A 25,812-nucleotide genomic window follows, 5' to 3' on the forward strand; every position below is an offset into this window, starting at 1 on the left:
AAAAATTAGACGACTTCCCAGGTGTGTATTTTCAAAACAGTAGCAGAAACTTAATTATCTAAATAATATCTGGCGAAGGGAAGTGCTTATAATTATGAATACACAATTTATATGCCTATTTATAAGAAACTTGTTGCTAGTTATCTAGTATTTGCATATACATACATACTACATACATATGTATGTACATCGTCAACATTTACTCCATTTGTGGTTGGTCACTAAGTTTGTTTCTTAAGTCTTTTGATTTGTTAGAAAAATGCTAACAAGTATATTGCTTAGATCTCTCAGATCACAGATCTCTTGACATTTAAATTATTTCAATTTATTACAATGCATGACTATTTTTTTGCCCACATAGTATTGATTAAAACTAATTCGCATGCGAAATGCACAATCCACTCGTAGAAAGAATTAAGTAATAATCAATGCATTTTATTACGGCATAAGTATGCAACTTACGTTCAATACTCTAAGGCAATTGACTTCAACAAAACATGTTTCAATTAAATACGTTTTTATTACACAATTGCAGATATAACAGTTTTCAGGGACCAAATAAAATAAAATACAATATAAAATCAGCGGGTAAGTTTAAGTCGGTTAATAATTGATGCCGGCAACGCATTTGTCTGGAAATTTATTTTTAGTTTTGTTTATTTTAAGTCGTTCACTCTCAATCAACAAAATTATGGTTTTAGATCCCTAGTATGGACGAAATCCGTTTCAGACAACTTGAAGTCAACGGAGTTAGTTCAAACCAGGGTTTCGGAGTCGGAGACTACGAGTCGGAGTCAAGCAATTTTGCTGGAGTCGGAGTCTGAGTCGAAAAAAATAACTCGACTCCGACTCCGGGCAAAATTTTTTCCACGTTATAGAAATATAACATTCAATTTGGAACAAAAGATTTTTTAAAAATCATTATTTATTTTAAATGAAAGCTTTAGTAAAGTTTTATGACAATTGAATTAAGATTAGACCTTCAACATCTTTTGACAGAAGACTTACTGGTCTTCTCACAAAGGTCTGATGGTTTTCTCATCTTTTTTTCTATTAGAAGACATTGTAGTCTCTATGGGAAAACCTACGGAATACCCTGTGACACAAAATGGAAGTCTAGATCTGAGGGTCGAAAAATTCCTTTTCGGAATGAAAGTCCCAATTGAGAACCCCATAGCTGAAATTTCTTACTTATGACATACGGAATTTTTTGGGGTCAATCAAAAAATGCAATCAATCATTGAGAAAGTATCTTTATATCTCTGCTTGGTGATATTGTTAAATCATTTTTAGATGACATGTTTTCAGTTAAATAGAAAGAGGAACCTTTCTCTCGAATATGCTGTCCTTCTAGCTCAGTTCCTTGCACTTCCTCTTTGTTCTTGAACTAAAAAAGTAAAACAAAATGCAATTTTCTACAAATTTTCCACCGAAAATTAAATTTAGATTTCCCATATCCAAGAAATGGATATTGCCACGTTTTCATTGTCCTTTATCAGTTTTACTCGTTACTTTCTCAAAAAACCGTATGTTTATGTATTTCGGTAAATTTCGCAAACACTATTAACTATATAGGAAATTCGTATGGTTACGCTTCTGAATTAGGTCATCATAAATTCGTTGTTGGTCAACGACAAATTCATCTCTCCATAACTCAGAAGTCTGACAAACGGCGAATCTTTCTTCTAGGATTCATTATATCCTCTATGAGGTCTTTAGATGTAGACATTCAAATAACCGGATCTGTACGCCAGGAACAGATATAGTTCATGTGTATCCGAGTTTTCTACATAATCATTAGCATATACAAAATTCAGTATCTCAAATATTTCAATAAAATTATCCACTCTACACCAAAGTTCAAAATGTGAGCGCTGAATTTTAGTTTAAGGGGTAATCCCTACTTGTAAAATTCAAAAAAAGTAGAAAGTATAAATAGCATAGAATATGTGGTCAAATTTTTAAGTCGATCGGAACAATATTGCCTTAGTATGAGCTTTGAATGGGAACAACTAATTTTATTTTGTATGCAGCATACAACGGCCTCAAAACTTCGTAATATTTTTGTCTTTCAGATGAACAAAAAAAAAAAAAACTGCCAAAAGTTTTCTCGGAAAAAATGCCCTTTCATTTTCACATATTTGGAAAGCTTAAAGATTTTCTCACGCGGAAATATTCCGTCCAGAATATGAATATAAAGAAAAACTAATACATTAGCCTAACTAGGCCAAAATATAGGAAAAAGTTAAACATTTGTGCACATTTTATTAATTTTTAGTGGTATAGGAATTCAACCTAGGAGTCGGAACCGGAGTCGTGAAAAAACTCGTCTGGAGTCGGAGTCGAGCCAAAAATACTTCGACTCCGAAACCCTGGTTCAAACTTTACACATTCTAATATTTTTTCACACTTAGCTCAGTAGGCCTATTCTGTAACCCCCCAGCAAAATGTTCGATGCCAAAGATGCCATTTAATCATGGGTGAAAGTGATATGGCATGTCATCTTTTATTATTATTATTATTATTTATTAATAGATTTTTCTTAACTTAACATATTTATTTACATATTAGTTTAAAACTATAATCTATATATAGGGCTAGCATTATGCTGTAAGCCATTATGAGATAATTATATTTAAAATTTAGTATGATCAGTTACAAAATGTATATGATTGTTTACATGAACATGTTTTTTTTTCTAAAAATTGAATTCATTTATTATTAGAGATCTATAGCTAATGGAATCTTCTAAATATTTATATAAGGATATGTTATTAAAACCATTTAGTATCTTACAAACATCTATTAGATTGAGGGTATTTTGGCCAAAGTATTTAAATCTGAAACATCTATATATCGGACAGACACCAATAAAATGTAAAGTGTCTTCAGGAACATTCATGTTGCATACGGAACAATTTACAGTATCGCCATTTCTAAAACATCTGGCGTTTAGATTAAGTAAGCCACATCTTGCTTTAACTATTAAACTGACGGCTCTAGCAGAGAGTTTGGTTGTATGTATTGGTTGAAGGTTATAATTCAATAGACGGTACAAATCATGATGTTGTGAGTTTAATGCATTTGTACAGAAATCTTGGTGTTCTTTTGTAACAAGTAATTCTATAATTTCTTTGGAATATAAACAAATTGGTACACTGCTATCATCGGGAGAGTATTGCAGAACGGAGCAAATATTAGCCCAGTCTCGTGCCCAACTTATTTTCTGGATTATGATTGCCTCAGCTAAAATTCGTGGAAGTCTTTGCTTGTTAAGCTTTAACACTTTATTTATGTAATCGAAATGAAGCTTTAACGTGGAGGTAAATAATGAATTCCAACCAGTTTCGATATGAAGAACATAGGTCGGAGTATTGTCTGGGAGGAACAAAATCTTCTTGATGAAGAAACGAAATAGCTTTTCAACTTCATCATATCGCTTGCAACCCCAAACTTGAGCAGCATAAAACATTATAGACTTGGAGCAAGCATCAAATATCTTTAACTTATTAACATGTGATATTTGTTTATGTGAAATATACTTCGACCATGAAGAGTTAATGGCTATCTTTGAGGATGTAAGTTTACTTTGTATGTGTTTGTTGAATGATAAGTTAAAGAATAAGTCTACTCCAAGATATTTATAGTTATTAACTATTTCAATTGGCTCGTCACCAAATTGCCAGTAAAGATTGCTAGATATTCTTCCGCCTATACGAAAAATCATAACTTTGGATTTAGAAAGGTTGACTTTTAAACTCCACAATTCGCAATAATTTTGTAATACATCTATCATTTCCTGGAGTTCTTGAGGTGTATTTGACAGTATAACGATGTCGTCTGCATACAATAAAATTTTTATGTTTGTATTTGCCACACTTATACCGTGCGGGAGAATATTTGGTAAATCATTTAAAAAGAGCGAAAACAATAATGGACTGAGGATACAGCCTTGCCTCACACCCGATTCCACTGAGAAAAAATCTGAAAAATTGTTTCCATCCCAAATCCTGCTGTTTGAGTTTGTGTATAAAGACTGTAAAATTCTGACAATTTTAGACGATAATCCTAGGCTTGACAGTTTATAAAATAAGCTGTTCCTTGGGATTAAGTCAAATGCCGAAGAGAAATCGACAAAGAAAACGTATGTACGATTGTTTTTGAGGTTATTGAGATTTACAATGCTAGTTAGATTGAAGATATTGTCAACCGTGGAGTACCCTTTTCGGAAGCCGGCTTGGAATTCGTTTAATACATTGTTTCTGTTCACCCATTCAGACACCCTATTTAGTAGGATGCTACAGAAGATTTTGCATAGAGTATTTATGAGGGATAGTCCTCTATAGTTGGTAGCCACGTTAGGGTCTCCTTTTTTGAATAATGGAATCAGTACTGATCTCTTGAAAGAAAATGGAATATCCTCGCGAAGGAAGATTCTATTGAATACTGTTAGTAAATAGTTACGAAAGTATGTGGGAGCGTATTTGTAGTATTCATATGGGATACCGTCTTCACCAGGAGATTTGTTCAATTGTAGTTTCTTCAAAACTGCATGGAGTTCGCATATCTCAATTGGGGAATCCAGAATAGGGTCAAGCCAGTAAGGCTGGCACCAAATTATTTTCTGTGCATCGTCTGTGCTTGACAACAATGCCCCAAAATGTGATTTAAAGTCATTGGCACTTAATGTACTTCCAGGAACGAAATTACGATTTTTCATAGAATTAGAGAGGTTCCACCAATCTTTGCTACAACTCACAGAATCCAACCGTTTTAAATTGTTATTGTATAATTCCAACTTTTTCTTTTTACAGATATTTTGAAATTTAGCTCTTGAGGTATAATATCTTGTTCTATTTGTAGTGCAATGACTCCTTCTATATTCTTTTAAGTTTTTACGCATTACTGTCCTTAGGCGGTAACAACTCCAGTCAAACCAGTTCTGTTTTGGCTCAAAAAACTTATTTTTTCGGGGTTTAACATTTGCTAGTTTTATCGCATCTGTCACCAATTTAACCATGCCATCCACTGATGTGTTATTTTGAAACGATTGTATATTCAAAATGTTTTCAAGATTCAGTTTGTATTGATCGTGGTATTTTGGTCTCCAATATAACCGTTCTAAAATAATCTGGGACTTTTCATAATTTATGTAAAGAGGAATCTTGATGTCAAGGCATAAGGGCATATGGTCAGAGAAAGGTTCAGAACCTATCTTGAAGTTATTAATGTAGTTAAGAAAATTTAATGAACAAACACAGTAGTCAATAACTGAGCTACCCATAACTCCACAGAAGCTATAATCCCCATTCTCATCTCCCAATGCTCTGCCGTTAACAAAGATTGTCATCTTTTTAGCATCTTCATCGATGAATTTTATATGAGCGTGGACCCCAAAAGATGCTATTCATTTTTGGATCCAAAGCTTGTCATTTACACCAATGCTTTGGCATGTCATTTTCACCAACCATTTGCAACTACATTATCATTACGACGAGAGTTTTAACAACGTTGGTTGTGATTTCGAGCCTCCGACAACATCAAGCCTATTGTAAATAATTAATCTTATATATTTAGAAAAATGTGTATAAATAAAAACACAAAATTCATCTCTATTGGATCGATGGAAAGGGTTCAAATGCTGATGAAAAGATGGAATCTTTCACGACTTCCTTTGCGTGGGTTCAAATGCTGATGAAAAGATCGGATCTTTCACGACTTCCTCTGCATTGGTTCAAATGATAATGCAAAGATCTGATCTTTCACGACTTCGTTTGAACCAATGCGAAAGATGCCATGAAATCACGTCATCACATGGAACACGTTCCTTCAAATTTTGCTGGGCCCCAAACATTACTTATTGTTAATTTTTATACTCTCAGGCTTTAGGCTAGAAATGGCACACTGAAAGAAAAAGTCACGTAATATGAATGAAATCCTACGTTGTACCAATGAAATTTGTCATTGATTTTGAACCAACGTGGAGCTTCATTGAATAAATGAAAAAAATGAAAAATAGTAAAATTAATGATTTTTTTCATTAACGCAATGAAACTCCTTCATTGATGCAATGAAACTTCTTCATTGATGCATTGGCACTTTTTCGTTAATGCAATGAAACTTTTCCATTAATGAAATGAAAATCCTTCATTGGTGCAATGAAACTTTTTCATTGTTGTAATGAAACTTCTTCATTTATACAATGAAGCCTTACGTTGATTCAAAATCAATGACACATTTCATTGATGTAAGATTTCATTCATGTTATGAAGTCATTTCTTACTCAAGTAATGAACAAAAATGAAGTCAATGCTAAATATGTTAATTTCGTTTTATTGCAATTAGTATTGACCATGAATACTCGTACAACAAGTCATTTTTATACCCTCCACCATAAGATGGGGGTATATTAAGTTTGTCATTCCGTTTGTAACTACTCGAAATAATCATTGCAGAACCCACAAACTATATATATTCTTGATCAGCGTGCAATTCTACATCGATATAGTCAACGTTTTGGTAAAGCTCCCATATAAAACCCTGTTTATAGTACACGTCACTTTACGATATTTTGAATGTATTAGTCCCATTTGACCTCAGAATCGGTTGTAACTTTGTATTTTGTGTTTTGAGAGGCTAAGAAACATTTCTACCATAAAATGTTTACATAGGTCCACGTCTTGCTATAGTCCCCATAGGACGCTACCTCCCGATTTTCGGTATTTTGAAGGTTTTACCCTCATTATCACACCGAAATGGCTGAAATTTGGTGTTTAGTCTTCGTTGGGGGTACAAAACTTTCCCCCAGAAATTTGTAGGTATAGAACGGTACCTCCTGATTTTCGGTATTTGAAGGTTGTGACCTCAATATCTCACCGAAATGATTGAAATTTGGTAGTAAGTCTTCGTTATGGGTATACAAATTTCCCCCTGAAATTCGTCGGTATAGGTCACTTCAATATAGTTCGTGGTGGAGGGTATAAAAAGTTTAGCCCGGCCGAACTTAACGCTTTTCTTACTTGTTAATTCTTCAGGTATTAACCACATTAATGATAGTATTGCACGTTGTCATCTGTAAGAAAAATTTAAATAATAAACAAATTGTTTACAAATTAACCGGTTCTCTAAACAATAACTAACCTCCAACTTTTGTGGCTGTGTCATTTATTTATTTATTTATTTATTTTTTTATTTATTTATTTATTTATTTATTTATTTATTTATTTATTTATTTATTTATTTATTTATTTATTTATTTATTTATTTATTTATTTATTTATTTATTTATTTATTTCTTTATTTATTTATTTATTTATTTATTTATTTATTTATTTATTTATTTATTTATTTATTTATTTATTTATTTATTTATTTATTTATTTATTTATTTATTTATTTATTTATTTATTTATTTATTTATTTATTTATTTATTTATTTATTTATTTATTTATTTATTTATTTATTTATTTATTTATTTATTTATTTATTTATTTATTTATTTATTTATTTATTTATTTATTTATTTATTTATTTATTTATTTATTTATTTATTTATTTATTTATTTATTTATTTATTTATTTATTTATTTATTTATTTATTTATTTATTTATTTATTTATTTATTTATTTATTTATTTATTTATTTATTTATTTATCTATTTATTTTTTTATTTATTTATTTATTTATTTATTTATTTATTTATTTATTTATTTATTTATTTATTTATTTATTTATTTATTTATTTATTTATTTATCTATTTATTTTTTTTTTATTTATTTATTTATTTATTTATTTATTTATTTATCTGTCTATATATTTATTTATTTATTTATTTATTTATTTATTTATTTATTTATTTATTTGGTTATTTATTTATTATATTAATTATATTATTTATTGTATTAACTTGTAGTAAATATAATGTTAATACGATATAGCATTGACTACAATGGTCATCAGCTATGAAATGATTGGAAGGCGCGCTATCTATCGAAAAGAAATGAGTCCAAAAATAGGATACACTTCCAAAACGGACCAAACCTCCTAAATACGTAATTATTGGGGTTAAACGATGTTGATTGTGTAACCGGTAGTTGATGTGCCCATAGATGTAAGTCTCAATTCACTCAGGCTGAGGGTATATCTCTGTCGGCAAAGCCGACTAATACTTTTTTCAAAGGACACCGTTCCCGAGGAAAAAGAAACCAAGGGGTATTCCTAAGAAGCTCAATAGGTCTTCTTATTAGATGCCCAATAGGTCTTCTTAATAGAAGACCAATAGGTCTACCTTATAGGCCGTCTAATGGCTATATCACACCATATGATTTTTGACATGTATGTTGTCACTTTGGTATACTAATATACAGACCAGCTAATGGCGTACATGTGAACAAGCATATGGTGTGATATAGCCATAACTAGAAGACCATTGTGTCATCTTATAGAAGATTTGAAAGCATTTTCGGAGATGTAAACAAACAAATGACAACGTTGTGACACACACAAAAAAAACATAAAATTTTTAGACCATATAAACATCCAATTCTATAAATACTTACACATAAAAAAGCTGAAAACAGAGAATTATACATACATTATGTAAATTAGATAACAAACTATTAGGCATTTCTTTAACCTTGACCTTCACAGAGTCATAACAGTAAATTTAACATGTAAATAAACAAATGAAAACGTGGTGACACACATTAAAAATATAAAAACAACATAAAACCACATAAACATCTAATTAAATACTTAAATACAGAAAAAAAAACTGGATCATGATAACAGAGCATTTTGTATGAATGTCTGTGAATTTGAAGTTAAATGGAAAACCTGCAATTTTGGGAAGCGATAAAAATGACATGTATGAACAAATATTGAGTAATTACATTTCAATATTGTATGCAATTTAACATTTCAAATTGTATTAACAACAAAAACAAATAGCTAAGTAAGTGTTAGCACATAGCTACTTCATCAGCCATGACTGTGAAATGTCAACAAACCGAAAAAGAAGAAGAGCTTACATATCACGGTCCAGACACGAAACTTGACACCGTTTAACTATTTATTTTCTTTTTATTTTAATAGACATGTAATTAAAAGAAAAAACAAAAACTTATTCTTTCTTGACTTAAAAGAGGTAGGTATAAATCATGTTAAGATCACATCAGCTCGCTTCATGCTAAGTACTACACGCTTAGTTAAGCGCCAATGTAATGAATGAAACCAGTTTTTTTATGAAGGTAGTCACATTTGTTAATGAAGAACTACTTAATAATGGGTGGGGTGTAATAAATGCATATACATATTTGAATAATTATGTAAAATGTTTGTTTTCCTTTGGCGCCTGAATTAGAGCACGTCAAATTTACATAACATGGCTAGCTATTACATTTTGGCAAATATGTGAATATGACATCCCACTTAACGCTTAATTTTAATGGGCTTATGTGTTTTTTTTGTTTTTTTTTTTTCTTTTTGAGGAAAGATTGATAAGTCCTCACTTTGATATGTGTCGAAATTCAATTGGATACGTGCATTTGTTTCCATTTCTACATTATTCAATTGCCATCATGATTGTATCCTTTTGAAGGACTACACCTCAGCGCTGTTTCAGCTAAGAACTCATCGGTTATAAATACCTATTAAGTATAGGTTTGGTTTTTAATCAATGCCACACGCTTATCTTACGGATTCTGTTTCTGAAATGTCCAAAATCTAAATAAGGAAAATCACATTAATGTATTACTTTTCAATATTTAATCTGCTAACATTTTGAAGACAGATTTACAGTGTTTTTTGCCATTTTGGGTTTCGCTAACAGGCCATATATAGGATTGTTATACTTGTGATTCTAAGTTATTTGATACGAATATTGTGGATGTAGTCTGCACAGCTCATAGAAATCTGCATCCAAATGCGAAAATTTTGTGCGAATATTTTTCTAAAAATCATATTTTTTGGGTCTAATATTTGCAATTGTCATAAGAATACTTAATACTCCATTTCATTTTAGTTTTTTACAACTGAAATGTGAAGAAATGTCCATTACTTTTGAAGTTTTTGATCCTTCGACCCATGTCCATGCTTCTCCCGTACGACCCGCCACTCCCACGAAGAATTAAGTATGACTGATATCAGTTTCAAAATTTTATTAACTTTTAATCTTACCAAAACAAATACAAATGATTTGAATCATACCAAAAAAAATTATATTTTAACAAAAATTTTGTAGATTTTTGTATCGGATTTGGTTCAGTTTCGTATGTTTTGACCGTTAAATTTTATGGCGTGTTATGTATTTTCATATTTTTTTCATAATTTTTTTCTATAATGTGTCAAAACTCTTTATTTTCTTATATTTGACGCAATGAGCTATAAATAATTGCAAAGCCGATATCGGCTTGATATCTTACCAATCATTAATATGTAAATTGTATATTCTACCAAAAAATGTGTCAATATCCTCTTAATTCAAGTCCAAACTTCGAATAATGATGTAAATACAACTTTTTCACAAGTCCGAATGTCCCTTTGGCTTGATTGAATATCACTATCCAGCATTTTAATATTCCACTAATGTAACCACTTTATTGCCACAATGGCCCAATGTTGCCCACAGGCAACTTTCAAATTTCAAAAAATTATAATTACTGATTGGAACTGTAAATTGTATGCTGTTTTTTTTTTTATTAGTTCAACATCTCAGTAAGATTTTTCAAAAATTTTTTGTTGCTACTTGTCAATTCATTTGACATTTAAGGTAATTTTTTAAAATTACTAAAATATTTCATGTCCAAAATTTTACTCGCAGATCCGTTCGAGAGTTATCTTGCGCTCCAACCACTACACACGGTGTGATAGGGTTTTTTGTATTTTCAGGCTATTTTCTCAGGAAGTACGAATTTGCCCAAGATAAAACTTGTACCGTCGTATGGGAGGAGGTGAATACAAGCTGTTACAAAATCGAAGTGATTCGAGAGCTGGTCCTATACGGAACTTTTCCGAAATTTTGTGTGGGAGGTATTCGAAGGTGTGGACCGATTGAGTTCTTATTGGAACCTCATCTAATTCTGGTACAAATTTCACGATGTGCAAAGTATGGACCACATCGGTTACTCCCTTCAAGAGTTATCGTACGCACAACTTTTCCAAACATTTTCGAATTTTTGTAGGGGAGGTACCGGAAGGAGTGGACCGATATAACCCTTCTTTGAACTTAAACTAAGTTTGTATAAAATATTACGAAAGCCAAATTGTGGACCGAATCGGTTGATTCGTTTGAGAGTTATCGTGCGCTCCAGCCAGACAGACAGACGGACGGACATAGCTAAATCAACTATATGTTTTTAGTTTTTCATGGCTCATGGACCGTTGAGGAAATTTGTAAATACATATGTCGTTTTTCTTAATAGGGGAGATACCATGCCACCTCCGAAATTCATGCTTACATTAACCACGGAACATTCTACAAACTTTCGTGACAATCGTTTCACTAGTTTTCGAGATATAACATACGTAAATACCGGCCGTGGTCGGGACTTCGGACACCAAAAAAAGAATATTTGCAAGCCGATGCATTCATAAGTTTAGCAAATATAGCTATTATAAAACAACAGGCCCCCGAATTTCACCAACATAGCATTTTGTACCACGGGTGATTCCCGAAAATTTCATGAAATTATGTTCAATAGTTTTGAAAAAAATGTATTGAAAAGAGTGGGCGTGGTCATCAGTTTTAAAGACATAACATACTTTAAAAAGCGAGCGTGGTCCCGTATTTTGGCTCCAAATATGTAAAGGGTGTTTTTTTAAGCTAGATAGAACTTTAAATTGTAAAAAGTAACACAAAAAATTAAATTTTGATGAAACTTTTTTTTATTTGTTTCAGTATACTCTGACAAATCATCATGAATAGACTCACGCTTGAACAACGCTACGAAATTATCCAAATTTACTTTGAAAATCAGTTGGCAAATGACCCGTTGTTTTATCGCAAAATTGTGTTCAGCGATGAGGCGCATTTTTGGCTTGGCTGGTTTGTTAATAAGCAAAATTGCCGCATATGGAGTGAGACCAATCCACAAGAGACCCTACAGACCCCATTACATCCAGAAAAATGCACCGTATGGTGCGGTTTTCACGCTGGTGGCATCATCGGACCTTATTTCTTCAAAAATGAGGCCAGAGCTCGCGTTACGGTTAATGGAGATCGTTACCGCACCATGATCAATGATTTATTTGTTTGAAAATATGGAAGACATTGATCCGGAGGAGATGTGGTTTCAACAGGATGGCGCTACGTGCCATACGGCGAACGCAACCATCGACTTATTGAAATCAAAATTTGGCGATAAGTTGATTTCGAGAAGTGGACCTGTCAATTGGCCTCCAAGGTCGTGCGATTTGACACCTCTCGATTATTTCCTGTGGGGCTACGTGAAGTCACTGGTTTATGCTGATAAACCAGCAACAATTGATGCCTTGGAGGCCAGCATTGTTCGTGTTATTCGTGACATACGGCCAGCAGTGCTCGAAAAAATGGCCAAAAATTGGACGTCCAGAATGCACTTCGTCAAGAACAGCCGCGGTGCCCATATGCCCGAAATCATTTTCAAATGTTAATGTCACGTATTGATCTTTCGATTACAATTTAATTTTTTGTGATATTTTTTACAATTTCAAGTTCTATCGGGCTTAAAAAAACACCCTTTACCTCGGAGACACAACCCCATTGTCTCCCAAAATTAATGGTGAAACCGATATAATCATAAGTTTTGGCATATACATATAGCGTTTGAAAGAAATGCGTGGGAAGTTACCCCACCTCCTCTGAAATGCATAAAGTACACATTGCCACGACAGACCTTGAGCATTTGCTACAAATTTTATGCAAAGTAGGTTGGCGTAGGTGGCCAAATAACGGAAATATCGCAATAATCGGTAATACGTCCCATTATTCCATTTTTCCATTTGTTGTTTGAAATCACGCTACAGGTCTGAATTTTGATCGCATCATCACGAAATGTTGGGGGTTGATAGGGTGTCTCGCCGAGAAAGAAGCCTATTGATGTTAATGATGGTCGGATAATATTCAGAGAATGGGCCCGGAATGGGCAAAAAACTTATGTGGAGAACATTCAACGTTTTATTCAGATGCGAATATCTCTGCTTCAGTAGGCGTATTCCAAAAGGAAAGATTTCCTTTACATTGTTGCAAAATAGGTTAGCATAGGTCGTCATACAACGGAGATATCGATCGATCACGATCGTCACGATATTTTGGTGGTTAATAGGGCTCCCAGAAAGGAAGAAGCATATTGAGTTTGGTAATGGTCGGATAATATTCAAAAGTCGAAATGGGCAAAAAACTTATGTGGACAAAAATTCAAAGTTTTATTCTTATAGTCCTATTCCAAAAGGAGCAATGAGGACAACACCAACTAGGGCTTTGGAAACAATTTTGTTTGTACACCCAATAGATATTCAAGTAAGATATGAGGCAGCCATCGCAGCTACAAGGCTAAAGTCGATGAGCGAGTGGATCGAAAAGAGCCACCAAACATACCACCAAAACATATTAAAGGTCACAATGGGTGAATCTATAAATCAGGTAGTATCGGACCGTATACCTGAAACTAATGAAGTAGCCATGTGTGAAGTGTCAATACCTGACAGAGACATGTGGATCGGGGGAGCTCTATCACAGATTCCTGCTGGAAGCTGTGGTTTTACGGACGGGGCTGTGCTAGGATTGAGAACCGGACTGGGTCTTTACATACTGGAACCGGAAACGGAAATCTCCCTCCGTCTGCAGGATCATAACACGATCCTGCAGTCGGAACTCCGGGCGATAACAGAGTGTCTGCTTTGGTTTGATACTCACACAAGGCCTACCACTGTAAATATCCTTACGGACAGCAAAGCAGCCTTTGGAGCTATATCAACCAAGACAGTGAAATCTAGAACTGTCTTGGAATGTATTAAATCTACAAATAATTACTCTCAACACGGTAAGGTAAACATTATATGGGTACCAGGGCATACCGGGATTAAGGGTAGTGAATTAGCAAACTCCTTGGCAAAACAAGCCAAGGAGCAACCCACGGTAAGTCTAGAAAACGCTAAGCCGTTTAAAGCTACGCGACTAGAACTAAAGACATGGGCAAAAATGCACATATATCCCTCTAGAGTTGTGAAGAGAAGGGAAAAACACAAAAATCCTATGGGGAAATCCAGACGAGGACAAAACAAAAGAATTACTTTTACTAAGTAAAAAAGATATTAGTAGACTGACAGGAATCCTTACAGGTCACATAGGTCTAAAAGCGCACCTGCACAAAATAGTTTGTGCAGAAAACAGTGAATGCAGAGCATGCGGAGAGGACGACGAAACGTTTTAACATTACCTCTGTCATTGTCAAGCCTTCACAAATCTGAGAACCCAGTTACTAGGGAATGACATTATACCAGGACTCGACCAAATTAGGACAATCGAGTTCAAAAAGATCAGAGACTATGTATATAGGACAGAGATCCTACACTAAGTCAAAAAAATTAAAGGAACTCTTCCATAACCAAAATTAGAGCGCACAACAGACCTACCTATAGCTTAAGTGTATGTCCACTTGAGCATGTGGTGATCTAGTATCACCCCTTTTTTCAGCCTAACCTAACCTAACCATTCCAAAAGGAAAGTCCGTCAATGGATGAGGAAAATATCACCTTTATTATGATGCAACATAGGTTGGCGCACATTCCACTTTCCCGTTTTTTATTTGAATTGCACTGACGAGTATCTCAGCTTTGGTTGGATGCGTTTCAACAATGAAGATATGTTCCCAATTGCTTTACCAAAATTGGTAAAATGCTTATGATGTTGATGGTAAAATGCTTATGGATATCCCAATTTCCAATTTATGCATGTTTATTTCCATGTCAGATATTTCTGCTTCCTTTGGACATATTCTAAGGAGATAGAGAGAGAGAGCTTGATAATGAAACTGAACCATCTGAGCTTTAAATTAATACAAAATGTGACATTTATGGTAAAATCTATATAAATAAAAATCAAATGTCGATCGTTGGTAATGGCATCAGAATAGAACGGCTGGATCGATTTGGATAATTTTTTTTGTTAAATGTTCGCCATAATCCGACTTAGGTTTTTATGTAAAGAAAGTTTAAACACGCCCACTTTTTCAATTTTTAATTTGTATCATTTCTACAATGAAATTGCCAGGGAATGTGCAGGGATGGCCTCCGGTTAAAATAGACTACAAGATTAGTTGAATTTCGGAGAGGGCGGGGTATTTCCCTATATACTATACCCTATTTCGTTAAAAATCCTATATATATATACAAATAAAAATCACAACATTTGCAAAATTGCATACGTGCAAAAATTATGAATGTTGAAGTTGGGTACCTTTCCCACGCCTTTCTTTAAAACGATATATGTATGTATAAGCCAAATTTATGATTTGGAGCCAAAATAAATATGTTATATCTAGAAAACTGATTACCACTCTCACTCTTTGCAATACATATTTTTCCAAAACTACTGAAAACAATTTCATGAAATTAAAAAAAAAATCAGGAATGTCCCGTGGTCCAAAATGCTATATATTTGTAGACGAATTTCGGGGGCCTATTGTTTTCTAATCGCTATATTTGCTAAACTATTGCAAATTGCGATGGTTGCGCCCCCGATAGGGAATAACGATATATTTACAACTTTCCTTACATGGTGAGGTTCAGCGGTCCATCAGGCATGAAAAACTTAAATTTGTTTAAACTTTTATAATTAGAATGCTTTATTGTAAAGACATGGGACCTGGACGATAATAAATCTTAAGCAGCATCAATGGGCACAAAATTCGACAAAGTCCATAAGAGAGATGAAAGGTTGGAGACAAAATCTGTCGATAAATTTTAAATCCTCCTCAGTTTGACAATGGACCGAAGAAGTAAATTAGAAAATATCTATTTTTGAATTTTCAAGCATAAAGTCCATAAAAAGTTGTAATTAAAACTCATTACGACGGGTCAGCAAAGTGGACCGGGTTCTGCTAGTTAAATAATGAAATTATAAATACATCATCTAAGATATCAAAAATAGATAAATATTTGTAAACAAATAATTTTATTTACTGAATTACTAATTTTGTAAAAAAATCATCTTCGTCCCCTTATTCAATCAACTTGCATCGTTCATTGTTTCAGTTTGAAAAATGTTTGTGTGTCTGGTAATTACTTTTATTTATTTACATATTTACTTCTATTATTTATATGCATTATTTATGTAAATTAAAAAAGTTAATACGTTCATTTGTATTAAACTCAGATCGTAGTTGCTAACTAGTTGTAAGTGAAATTAATATTTTGCAAAGTGAATAGTTGTTGACATAGAGCGTTGCAACGATTTCCATTGAAATTTTATGCGAATAAAAGTTACTCAATCGTGTATATCAGCATTTATTACGTGAATATTGTGTAGAACTATAAATCTACAATAACGTGAAACATCTCCTTTTTTCTTAAAATCGAATTTGTAATTTTGTCGCAGATATTACGAAAAAGTAGAAAATTATTATTTTTGCAGGTTGTTGAAGACGAGCAGCGAAGACAAATAGTGAATCATCCATAAATACATTTTTAAATATTTTTTTACTGCATTACATTAAGATATTATGTTGTTTACTTTCCACAACATTCGGACAATGACGTCTTCAGCGTGACAGTTTCCTGACAACCAAATGATTGGTGACAATTACTCCTCGAGTGCTTGCCAAAACAACAAATTGTCTACATTGCGATTGATATCAGACGCTCATTTAACACGAGAGAGTTGTTGGCAAAAAAGACAGTTCTAAATACAACAAAAACACTACGTAAAACAAGTTGTGTGATTTTCAATTTTCCGGTATTACCATTGAAAACAACAACAAATAGTTTTTTTTTAATTTATTTTGGTAAACCGGGTTTTTTAAATAGTTAAACCCAATATACGAAAATTGCAATACAAACAAATATTTGCGATATTCTAAACAAAAAATGTACTTACATTGTGCTGTGGGTTATTTCGATTTGAAAAGATGTAGGAAGAGAAAAAAATATTTAAAATGAAATAAAACTAGTTTTAAACTAAATCAATCAAATGTAATTACTGTAACACAACCCTGCATTGCAAAACCTGCATTTATTACACTGTGCAACAGAAAAAAATAATTGTAAGAATAGTCGAACTAACAAACGAACGAAAAATATAAATAATTTTGAAAAAGTAAGACAGTGGCACAAAATAAAACATATCAATATATGGGCAATGTTGTAAAAAATTTAACATACAAAACTGAAGTCAATTTTTGCCCTTTTATAAGTCCCGGAAATTATGACGTATCTGACATACATTTCTGACTGCGTATATTACATACATTACATACGTCAGAAACGTCGTAAACCTAGCCAAAAAACAAGGTTTTTGACAGAATAAACAATCTAATTTTATAATCTAAAAATCTATGTTTTTCATAATAATAAAACTCATTTTATTATTTCTTTTGAAATCCTTTTTTATTAAAAAACAGTTTTCACTCTAAAATATACATTTTATATATATTTTTAAAAGGTTTTATTTAGCTCACCCAGTTTGTTTTATTATTTATTCTTGGGTCAAATTTAGTAATTCAAATTTCACCCTCTTCCTGTCAACCGATTAATCTGAAATTTTGTATACACTTTGGATTTTGGTGACAATACAATTATGTTTATTCATTATCATTATAAATTCAAGATGGCGGCCGCTACAAAATGGCGGATAACGTAGGTTTTATCAATCCCATCAATATGGGTATCAAATGAAAGTGCTCAACCAGTAGAATACAATGTACTATATAAAATTAAAATCCAAGATGGCGGCCTCTACAAAATGGCGGATAACTTAGGTTTTATCAATCCCATCAACATGGGTATCAAATGAAAGGTCTCAACAAGTAGAATACAATTTACTATGCAAAATTGAAATCTAAGATGGCCGCCGCTACCAAATGGCTGATAACAATTTTTTATCAATCCCACCAATATGGGTATCAAATAAAAGGGCTTGACAAGAAGAATACAGTGCATCTTATAAACCCGAAAGCCATACAGTTTCTAGCTAAGTACAATTACGGGACGGCTGAAAGAAGAATGTTGCCTTTAATACTATCATGGGCTCCTACAATACATAAAATGCAGGGCAGCACTGTGGATCACGCAGTCGTATACTTAGGTGCGAAACTGTTTGAAGAAGGTCAAGCCTACGTGGCTCTTAGTAGAGTAAGATCTTTGCAGGGACTACGTATAGAGGAGTTGGACTGCAATAAACTAACGGGCAAGAAACCTTGCAATAATGAAGCACTAAATGAATTAAACAGAATGCGAAATAAAAACTAAAAACTAGAAAATAAAAATAGGTAAAAAAACTTTTTAAGTTAAACGGTTTTATGTTAAACATACATTGCAATGTTTAAGATAAATGTACTAAAAACCAAAAAATAATAAAATAGATACAGTCGTGGGAATTATAAACATATGCATAGACTAGACTAAAATAAAACCGTGGGCCACGTCAATTGTCTACAAATTATCGACTTAGTGTGCGATAGAAGAATCGTTTAATTCGTCGTTAGGCAGTTGGCCCGCAGACGCTGAGGAAATTACTTACTATTTTCTTGCTCATGGAAATTCCAATAGTTATACACTCCATGTAAATAAAAGAGATGTTTCAACTAGTTTGTCGTTGGACATTCACACTGCTGCCTGGCGAGGAAGCGTTTCACTGCTCGTAGTTTGTCTTTAATCCACAAAGTACTACTCGCTCACTACTATGAAACCTTAAAACTCGCTTATAATCGAGCTTGCTAGCTTGTTTCCACATTCTAGCTCTACTTATCACACGTCCATCGTTGTCGGTTGAACAACTGCCTAATTATAGTGTAACATTACAAAACAAACATTTTAATCAACGATTGTAGACAATTGACGTGCCCCACGGTTTTATTTTAGTCTAGTATCTATTTTATTATATTTTGGTTTTTAGTACATTTATCTTAAACATTGCAATGTATGTTTAACATAAAACCGTTTAACTTAAAAAGTTGTTTACCTATTTTTATTTTGTATTATATGAGTATTATACTTATGTTTGTTTAATACTTCACCCGCAAATTCTTTGAATCATACATAAAGTAGTGGTAGTGTTCGGAATATGTTGTAGGTGGCGTGCTAAATGAGTAATAAATATAATTTATTGTTTATTTATTTAAGTTTTTTTTTTATAAAATAAAATATTAATAAAAATATGCTTTTATTTGCAAACAAGTAAAAAAGTATCAGTCGGCTTTGCCGACAGCCCTCAGCATATGTGAAGTGAAACTTTCATCTACGGACAGATCGAATGTATTTAGGGTCTTTTCAGAATTGTTGTCCCTGTTTGGACATTTGAACATGTCGACAAAAATGTGGATTAGGATTAAAGTTCGCAAATGTTGCGGAGGAGGTACTTAAAAGTATTATGGAACTGGATCTTATTTTGGGAGTCATATCTTTTCGATAAATATCACGCCCACTGGTCATTTCAGTGGGTCATCGTATAACTATTGGGCCAGATAACATAATATCGCTGTAAACAGGAACACAACGAACAGCATCGGTATACGTTTTCAAAGGATCTTCGAACAGACCCTAAACTGCACTTTGACACAAATGTTGAACTTTTGTGGGGGAGGAACCCTAAGGAGAGAACCATTATGGGCCATTTTAGAAGTTAAACTAAATTTGGACAAAATATCAGGAGATCCAAAGTTTGGACCAAATTGGTTGCCCCGTTTAAGGGAAGGCCGAATTTTGGACCAAATCGGTTGATCAGTTCGAGAGTTTTCGTGCTCTCCAGCCACTACATATGGTGACATATGGGGTTTCTATACCTTTCGGGTTGCTTTCTCAAGAAGTATGGACTTGTCCCTGAAAAAACTGTTACCGTCTTATTTGAAGCAGCGAATGCAAGTTGCTTCAACAAAAATCAAAATGATCCGAGAACGGGTCTTAAAGTGAACTTATCCAAAATTTTGTATGTGAGTTACCGAAGGAGTGGACAAATATAGTCCATATTCGAGCCTGATCTATATTTCTACCAGATATATTAGGATGTGTAAAGTATGGACCAAATTGGTCACTACCTTCAAGAGTTATCATGCGCACAATTTTTCCGAACATGTTTGAACTTTTGTGTCGGAGGTACCTGAAGGAGTGGACCGATATGGAATCGGCATATCCGTTCGAGCATTATCTTGCGCTCCGTCCACTACACAGGGTGTCATAGGGTTTTTTTTGCAACTTTCAGGCTATTTTCTCAGGAAGTATGGATTTGCCCCTGATGAAACTTGTACCTTCGTATGACGGACAGTGAATACAAGTTGTTACAACAAAACCCAAGGCGATTCGAGAGCAGGTCTTAAACTGAACTTTTCCGAAATTTTGTGTGGGAGGTACCCGAAGGAGTTTACCGATTGAGTCCATATTGGAACCTGATCTAAGTCTGGTAGAAATTTCACGATGTGCAATGTATGGACCAAATCGCTTACTCCCTTCAAGAGTTATCGTGCGCACAAATTTTCCGAACATTTTCGAACTTTTGTGGGGGAGGTACCCGAAGGAGTGGACCGATATGGCCCATCTTCGAACTTAAACTAAGTTTTGGACGAATGCCAAAATTTGGAGCCGATCGGTTGCTTCGTTCGAGAGTTATCGTGTGCACCAGCCAGACAGACAGATGGAAGGACGTTGCTAATTCCACTTAAAATTATCCGAAACTAATTTCGTCCAAACATATAATATAATTATTCCACAAACATCCCAGGCGGGACAAGGGAGACGTCTCTCATATCAATGAGTGCATCCCGATTCATATTAGCTCAATGATATCGGACCTACAGTTTATCGCCGAGTCCGAACGGCGTGTCCTAAGACACTACTTGTAGAGAAGTGTTACATGGCTGCAATACTCAGGAAATGTCGCCAACATTACTGAGGGGTATTTTGCTACCGTTGAAAATTTGATGTTGCCTGGCCGGGGAATCGAACCCACGACATTTGGCGTGCAAGGCGGGTGTGCATACCATTGCATCACGGTGGCACCCAAACATACTTTGGATCTAAAATCATTATTTCGATGAGGCACATTTTGCCCGCATGAACGTTTATATGGTAAAAACCAAAAATGTTCTACAATCGATGAATCCGAGTTTCACCCTTCAGAAGTCGGGAACTGTTAACAAATTCTATATAGTATGACTGAAATTCTTTAAAATGAAGTGTTAACCTTACTTTTATAGACCTATGCCCAAAGAAAGACTCGAAGAATAGTCCATGGGCAACATGATGCTAGTGAATGATTTTTCGATACATCCACTGCATCCACCTAAAATTGATGCTGACATTTTGAAGCCGGAATTTCGGAGTTTTTTGAATTTGATAAAAAAAATTCAAAGATTCAATAAAAAATTTATCGATTTTCCGGGGATAAAAAAATTGTCATATCGACGAAATTCGATAAAATTATTTGATCGCAAAGTAAAAATACAACTGATAAAATATTTCACATATTGACAAAAATATTTATCAAAATATTCCACATTGTGTTTGAACAAAAATATTTTCTTGATAAAAAATTGTATAAAAAATCGATAAATATTTTAGTCAATATGTGAAATATTTTATCAGTTGTATTTTTACTTTGTGATCAAAAAATTTTATCGAATTTCGTCGATATGACAATTTTTTTTTATCGCCGGATTTGTTTCTGTGTATATATTTGGTTTCATCTTTTTCTATTCAATGTCTAGCTACTGTAGATATTTTAAATATATATTTTTTTAGGTTTATACGGACTCTGGGGCAGGATAATTTGGATTTACTTAAAGATTTTTTTATTTTTTGTTGATTTTTCGCGAAAATTAAAATACATTTAGTAAATATTTTAACATCTACGATTACATATGGAATGCTGTTAGCGATTTATGCATAATTTTTTTCATAAAAACAAATAAGACATTTTTAAATATTTTTTATTTATATGAGAATAAAAACCGCTATAACTATTGCGCGCATCAGCCGATTTTGTGAACGCGAACGAATTTGAAACCAATTTTTTTTTCCTTATAGTAGTTGTGCTGGCAAAATTTAGTTTTTAAATTTTTCAAATGGAATTGCAAATGAAATGGATTTAATAAAAGAAAAAATAAAAAAATTGAACTTTGTTGCACAGTGTAATCAATGAATCCTATCGGTTTGCATCATCACGACACCACAAACACCACAACACATCATATGCCAGCGATTTGTAAATTAATCGATTGGTTTTGTTACAACTTTCTTGTCGACGATAACACATCAACCTTATCTTCTTAAAAAAACAATAGGAATCGTTTCTAATGTATATTGTTGTTGTTATTAGCATTGTTATTTAATTACTATTATTTCAATTGTAATTAATTCATTTATTTTGCATTACCGTATTTCAGTGTATGATGCCTCGGTGCGAAATGCCATTGGTACCGGCAGTAAAGTCTACTATCAAATGGGACATTTTGATCAGTGCTTTGAATCATCTTCCACTAAGCCAACAACAACAACAATAGAAACATCATCGATTGGTGGTTGGAATTATCAGGAAGCAGCAGCAATACCTGTTCAATATTGTCTAGTCGATGTGATGATGACAACTGGAATATCATCGGTGGATTTAGATGATACATCCAAACAACGACACGAAGAAGAGGAGGTAAGAATTTGCATTACTTTAAATGTGGTGGCATTTATTCATAGTTTATTTGAAATAAACAAAAAATAAACATTTTTGTTTTAATTGACTTATTAATATGTTTTTACCACAAAAAGTCAAAGACTAGTCAATGAACTCAATGACTAATACAAAAATATTGTTATATGTATTAATATTCCACATTAAAAATTCATTTAAATATCTTTGGAAACTACTCACGGTGCTCTTGAACCAACATTAAATAGAAGGTGTTTACACCTGGGAAGTTTTTGCGGATTCTGAAACTACAATGTTCATTGATGAGAAAAATCAAAAAAAAAAAAAACAAAAAATTCGCCGGAGCGCCACGATTTTGCTGGGAAACCGCAAGCCTTATCAAAATGGCACTAAAGAAAATGTTATAGCAGTAAAAATTCTCTACAAGATTGTCCTCTATGATGTTTTTGTAGGTTTTACCATTTTTGTTATATAGAAGTTCAAATTTTGACAATTTACTGACTGTATGGTCTCCTTATAAAACTGCAATGACTGCAATTTCCCAACTTAAACTTATATATCTCAAAAATGGTACAACATAGGTAAAAATTACGAAAGCCAATCTTGTAGAAAATTTTCACAGCTATAAGATTTTCTCTAGTCCCGCTTCGTAAGACTTACCGTTTTCAAGCAAATTATGAAAACCTAAAAAAACACATAAAAATGTCATCTGAACTTCTATATCTCAAAAATGGTAAAACCTAGGAACAAATCATAAAGAGCAATCGTCGAGAGAATTTTCTCAGCTACAACATGGGGCTATTTCGATAGGTCTTGCGGCTTCCAAGCAAAATCCTGAAACCCTCAAATAAACCTAAAAATGTGAACTTTGACCGCGATTTACATATGTATATCAAAATACCTCCAGCGATGTTTTCTTGTTTTTGGATTTTTCTCATTTATGAACATTGCTGTTTCAGAATCCGCAACAACTTCCCCTATGTAAGCGGTTTTCATTTAAAGTTAGTTAAGGTGCACCTTTCATGACATTGCTAAATAAGGATACGATAAAGTCAGTGCATTGTCCCAATTTCAACTTCTATATCTCAAAAATGGTAAACCCTAGGAAAAAATCATAATGGCCAATATTGTAGAAAATGTTCACTACTACAACATTTTCTCTAATCCCATTTCGATAGGGCCTGCGGTTTTCGAGCAAAATCGTGAAAACTTAATAAAACCTAAAAATTTGAACTTTGACCGCAATTTATTTGAAAATCCCTCCGGCGATTTTGTTTTTTTATTTTTCTCATCTGTGAATATTGTAGTTTCAGAATCCGCAAAAACTTCCCAGGTGTAAGCACGTTTAATTTAAAATTAGTTAAAGTGCACCTTGATACTGTATAAATATGTAAGTCCAAGGATTCATTTTACTCACAGCATATAATCTGGATTCCCCAACAGGGTAGGGCTACTGATTTGTATATATTTTTAAGGACACCCATTGTTCGCGAACACAATGTCTCGCAGATGATCTCGATCAGCAGTCATCGATTATCGTTGATTTTTGAATCAGCGCCTATTCGAAGCATGTGTTTTTAAGAATTTTTCAAGCGCCTTTTTGAAGCTTGTTTTTTTTTAAATTTTAAGCGCCTATTCGAAGCGTGAATGTTTTAAAATTTTTTTCCAGAGCCTATTCGAAGCCTGGATTTTTAAAGAATTTTTCAAGCGCCTATTCGAAGCGTGGAGTTTTTAAGATTCAAGCACCTATTCGAAGCCTGGATTTTTAAGATTTTTTTCAAGGGCCTTTTTAAAGCCTTTTTTTACGAATTTTTTTAAACGCCTATTCGAAGCGTGGATTTTTTGATGAATTTTTTTCAAACTACTATTCGAAGCGTGTTTTTTTCAGATTTTTGTCCAGCGCCTATTCAAAGCGTGGATTTTTTAAGAAATGTTTTCAAGCGTCTATTCAAAGCTTAGATTTTTTAAGAAATTTTTTCAAGCGCCTTATTCAAAGCTTGGATTTTTTAAGACATTTTTTTAGGGGACTTTTTGAAGCGTGGGTTTTTAAGAAATTTTTTCAAGCGCCTTATTCGAAGCCTGGATTTTTTAGGTATTTTTTCAGGGGACTTGTTGAAGCGTGGTTTTTTAAGAATTTTTTAAACGCCTATTCAAAGCATGGACTTTTTTAGATTTTTTCAAAAGACTATTCGCAGCGTGTTTTTCTGAGATTTTTTTCTAGTGCCTATTCAAAGCGTGGATTTTTTAAGTATATTTTCAAGGGCCTTTTTGAAGCGTTTTTTTAAGAATTTTTGTAAGCGCCTATTCGAAGCCCGAATTTTTTCATGCGCCTATTTGAAGCGTGTGTTTTTAAACGCCTATTCGAAGCGTGTAATTTTTAAGAAATTTTTTCAAGCGCCTATTCGAAGTCTGAATTTTTAAAGTATTTTTTAAGGGCCTTTTTGAAGCGCTTTTTTAAGAATTTTTGTAAGCCTGGATTTTTAAAGAATTTTTTCAAGCGCCTATTCGAAGCGTTTTCTTTTAAGATTTTTTTAAGCGACTATTCGAAGCGTGTTCGTTTAAGATTTTTTTCAAGCGCCTATTCGAAGCCTGAATTTTTTAAGAATTTTTTCAAGCGCCTATTCGAAGCGTTTTCTTTTAAGATTTTTTTAAGCGACTATTCGAAGCGTGTTCGTTTAAGATTTTTTTCAAGCGCCTATTCGAAGCCTGAATTTTTTAAGAATTGTTTTTGAAGCGTGTTTTATATGTATTCAAAGCGTGTATTTTTTAAGAATTTTTTTCAAGCGCCTTTTTGAACCGTTGTTTTTTAAGATTTTTCAAGCGCCTTTTTGAAGCGTTGTTTTTAAGCGCCTATTCCAAGTGTGGTTTTTAAGATTTTTTTCAAGCGCCTATTCGAATCGTGAATGTTTTAAACAATTATTTCAAGCGCCTATTCGAAGCCTATTTGTAGAATTAGCCCTCCAGTTCATCCGGCATGAAGACAT

The 25,812-nt window shown here is 33.3% G+C and overlaps 1 protein-coding gene across 1 annotated transcript in view; it reads left to right on the forward strand.

The window, feature by feature from the left end:
• The window catches only part of LOC141397713 (nose resistant to fluoxetine protein 6-like), a 74,705-nt gene that overhangs the window by 14,526 nt on the left and 34,367 nt on the right, over positions 1 to 25,812 (forward strand). The window contains exon 2 of the mRNA XM_073974348.1: positions 22,572 to 22,831. Within this exon, the coding sequence (XP_073830449.1) occupies positions 22,572 to 22,831 (260 nt within the window). The remainder of the gene's footprint in view (positions 1 to 22,571; positions 22,832 to 25,812) is intronic.

Source organism: Musca autumnalis, unplaced genomic scaffold, assembly GCF_047663935.1.
Source record: "Musca autumnalis isolate F117 unplaced genomic scaffold, ASM4766393v1 scaffold_3, whole genome shotgun sequence".
Lineage (NCBI taxonomy): Eukaryota > Metazoa > Arthropoda > Insecta > Diptera > Muscidae > Musca > Musca autumnalis.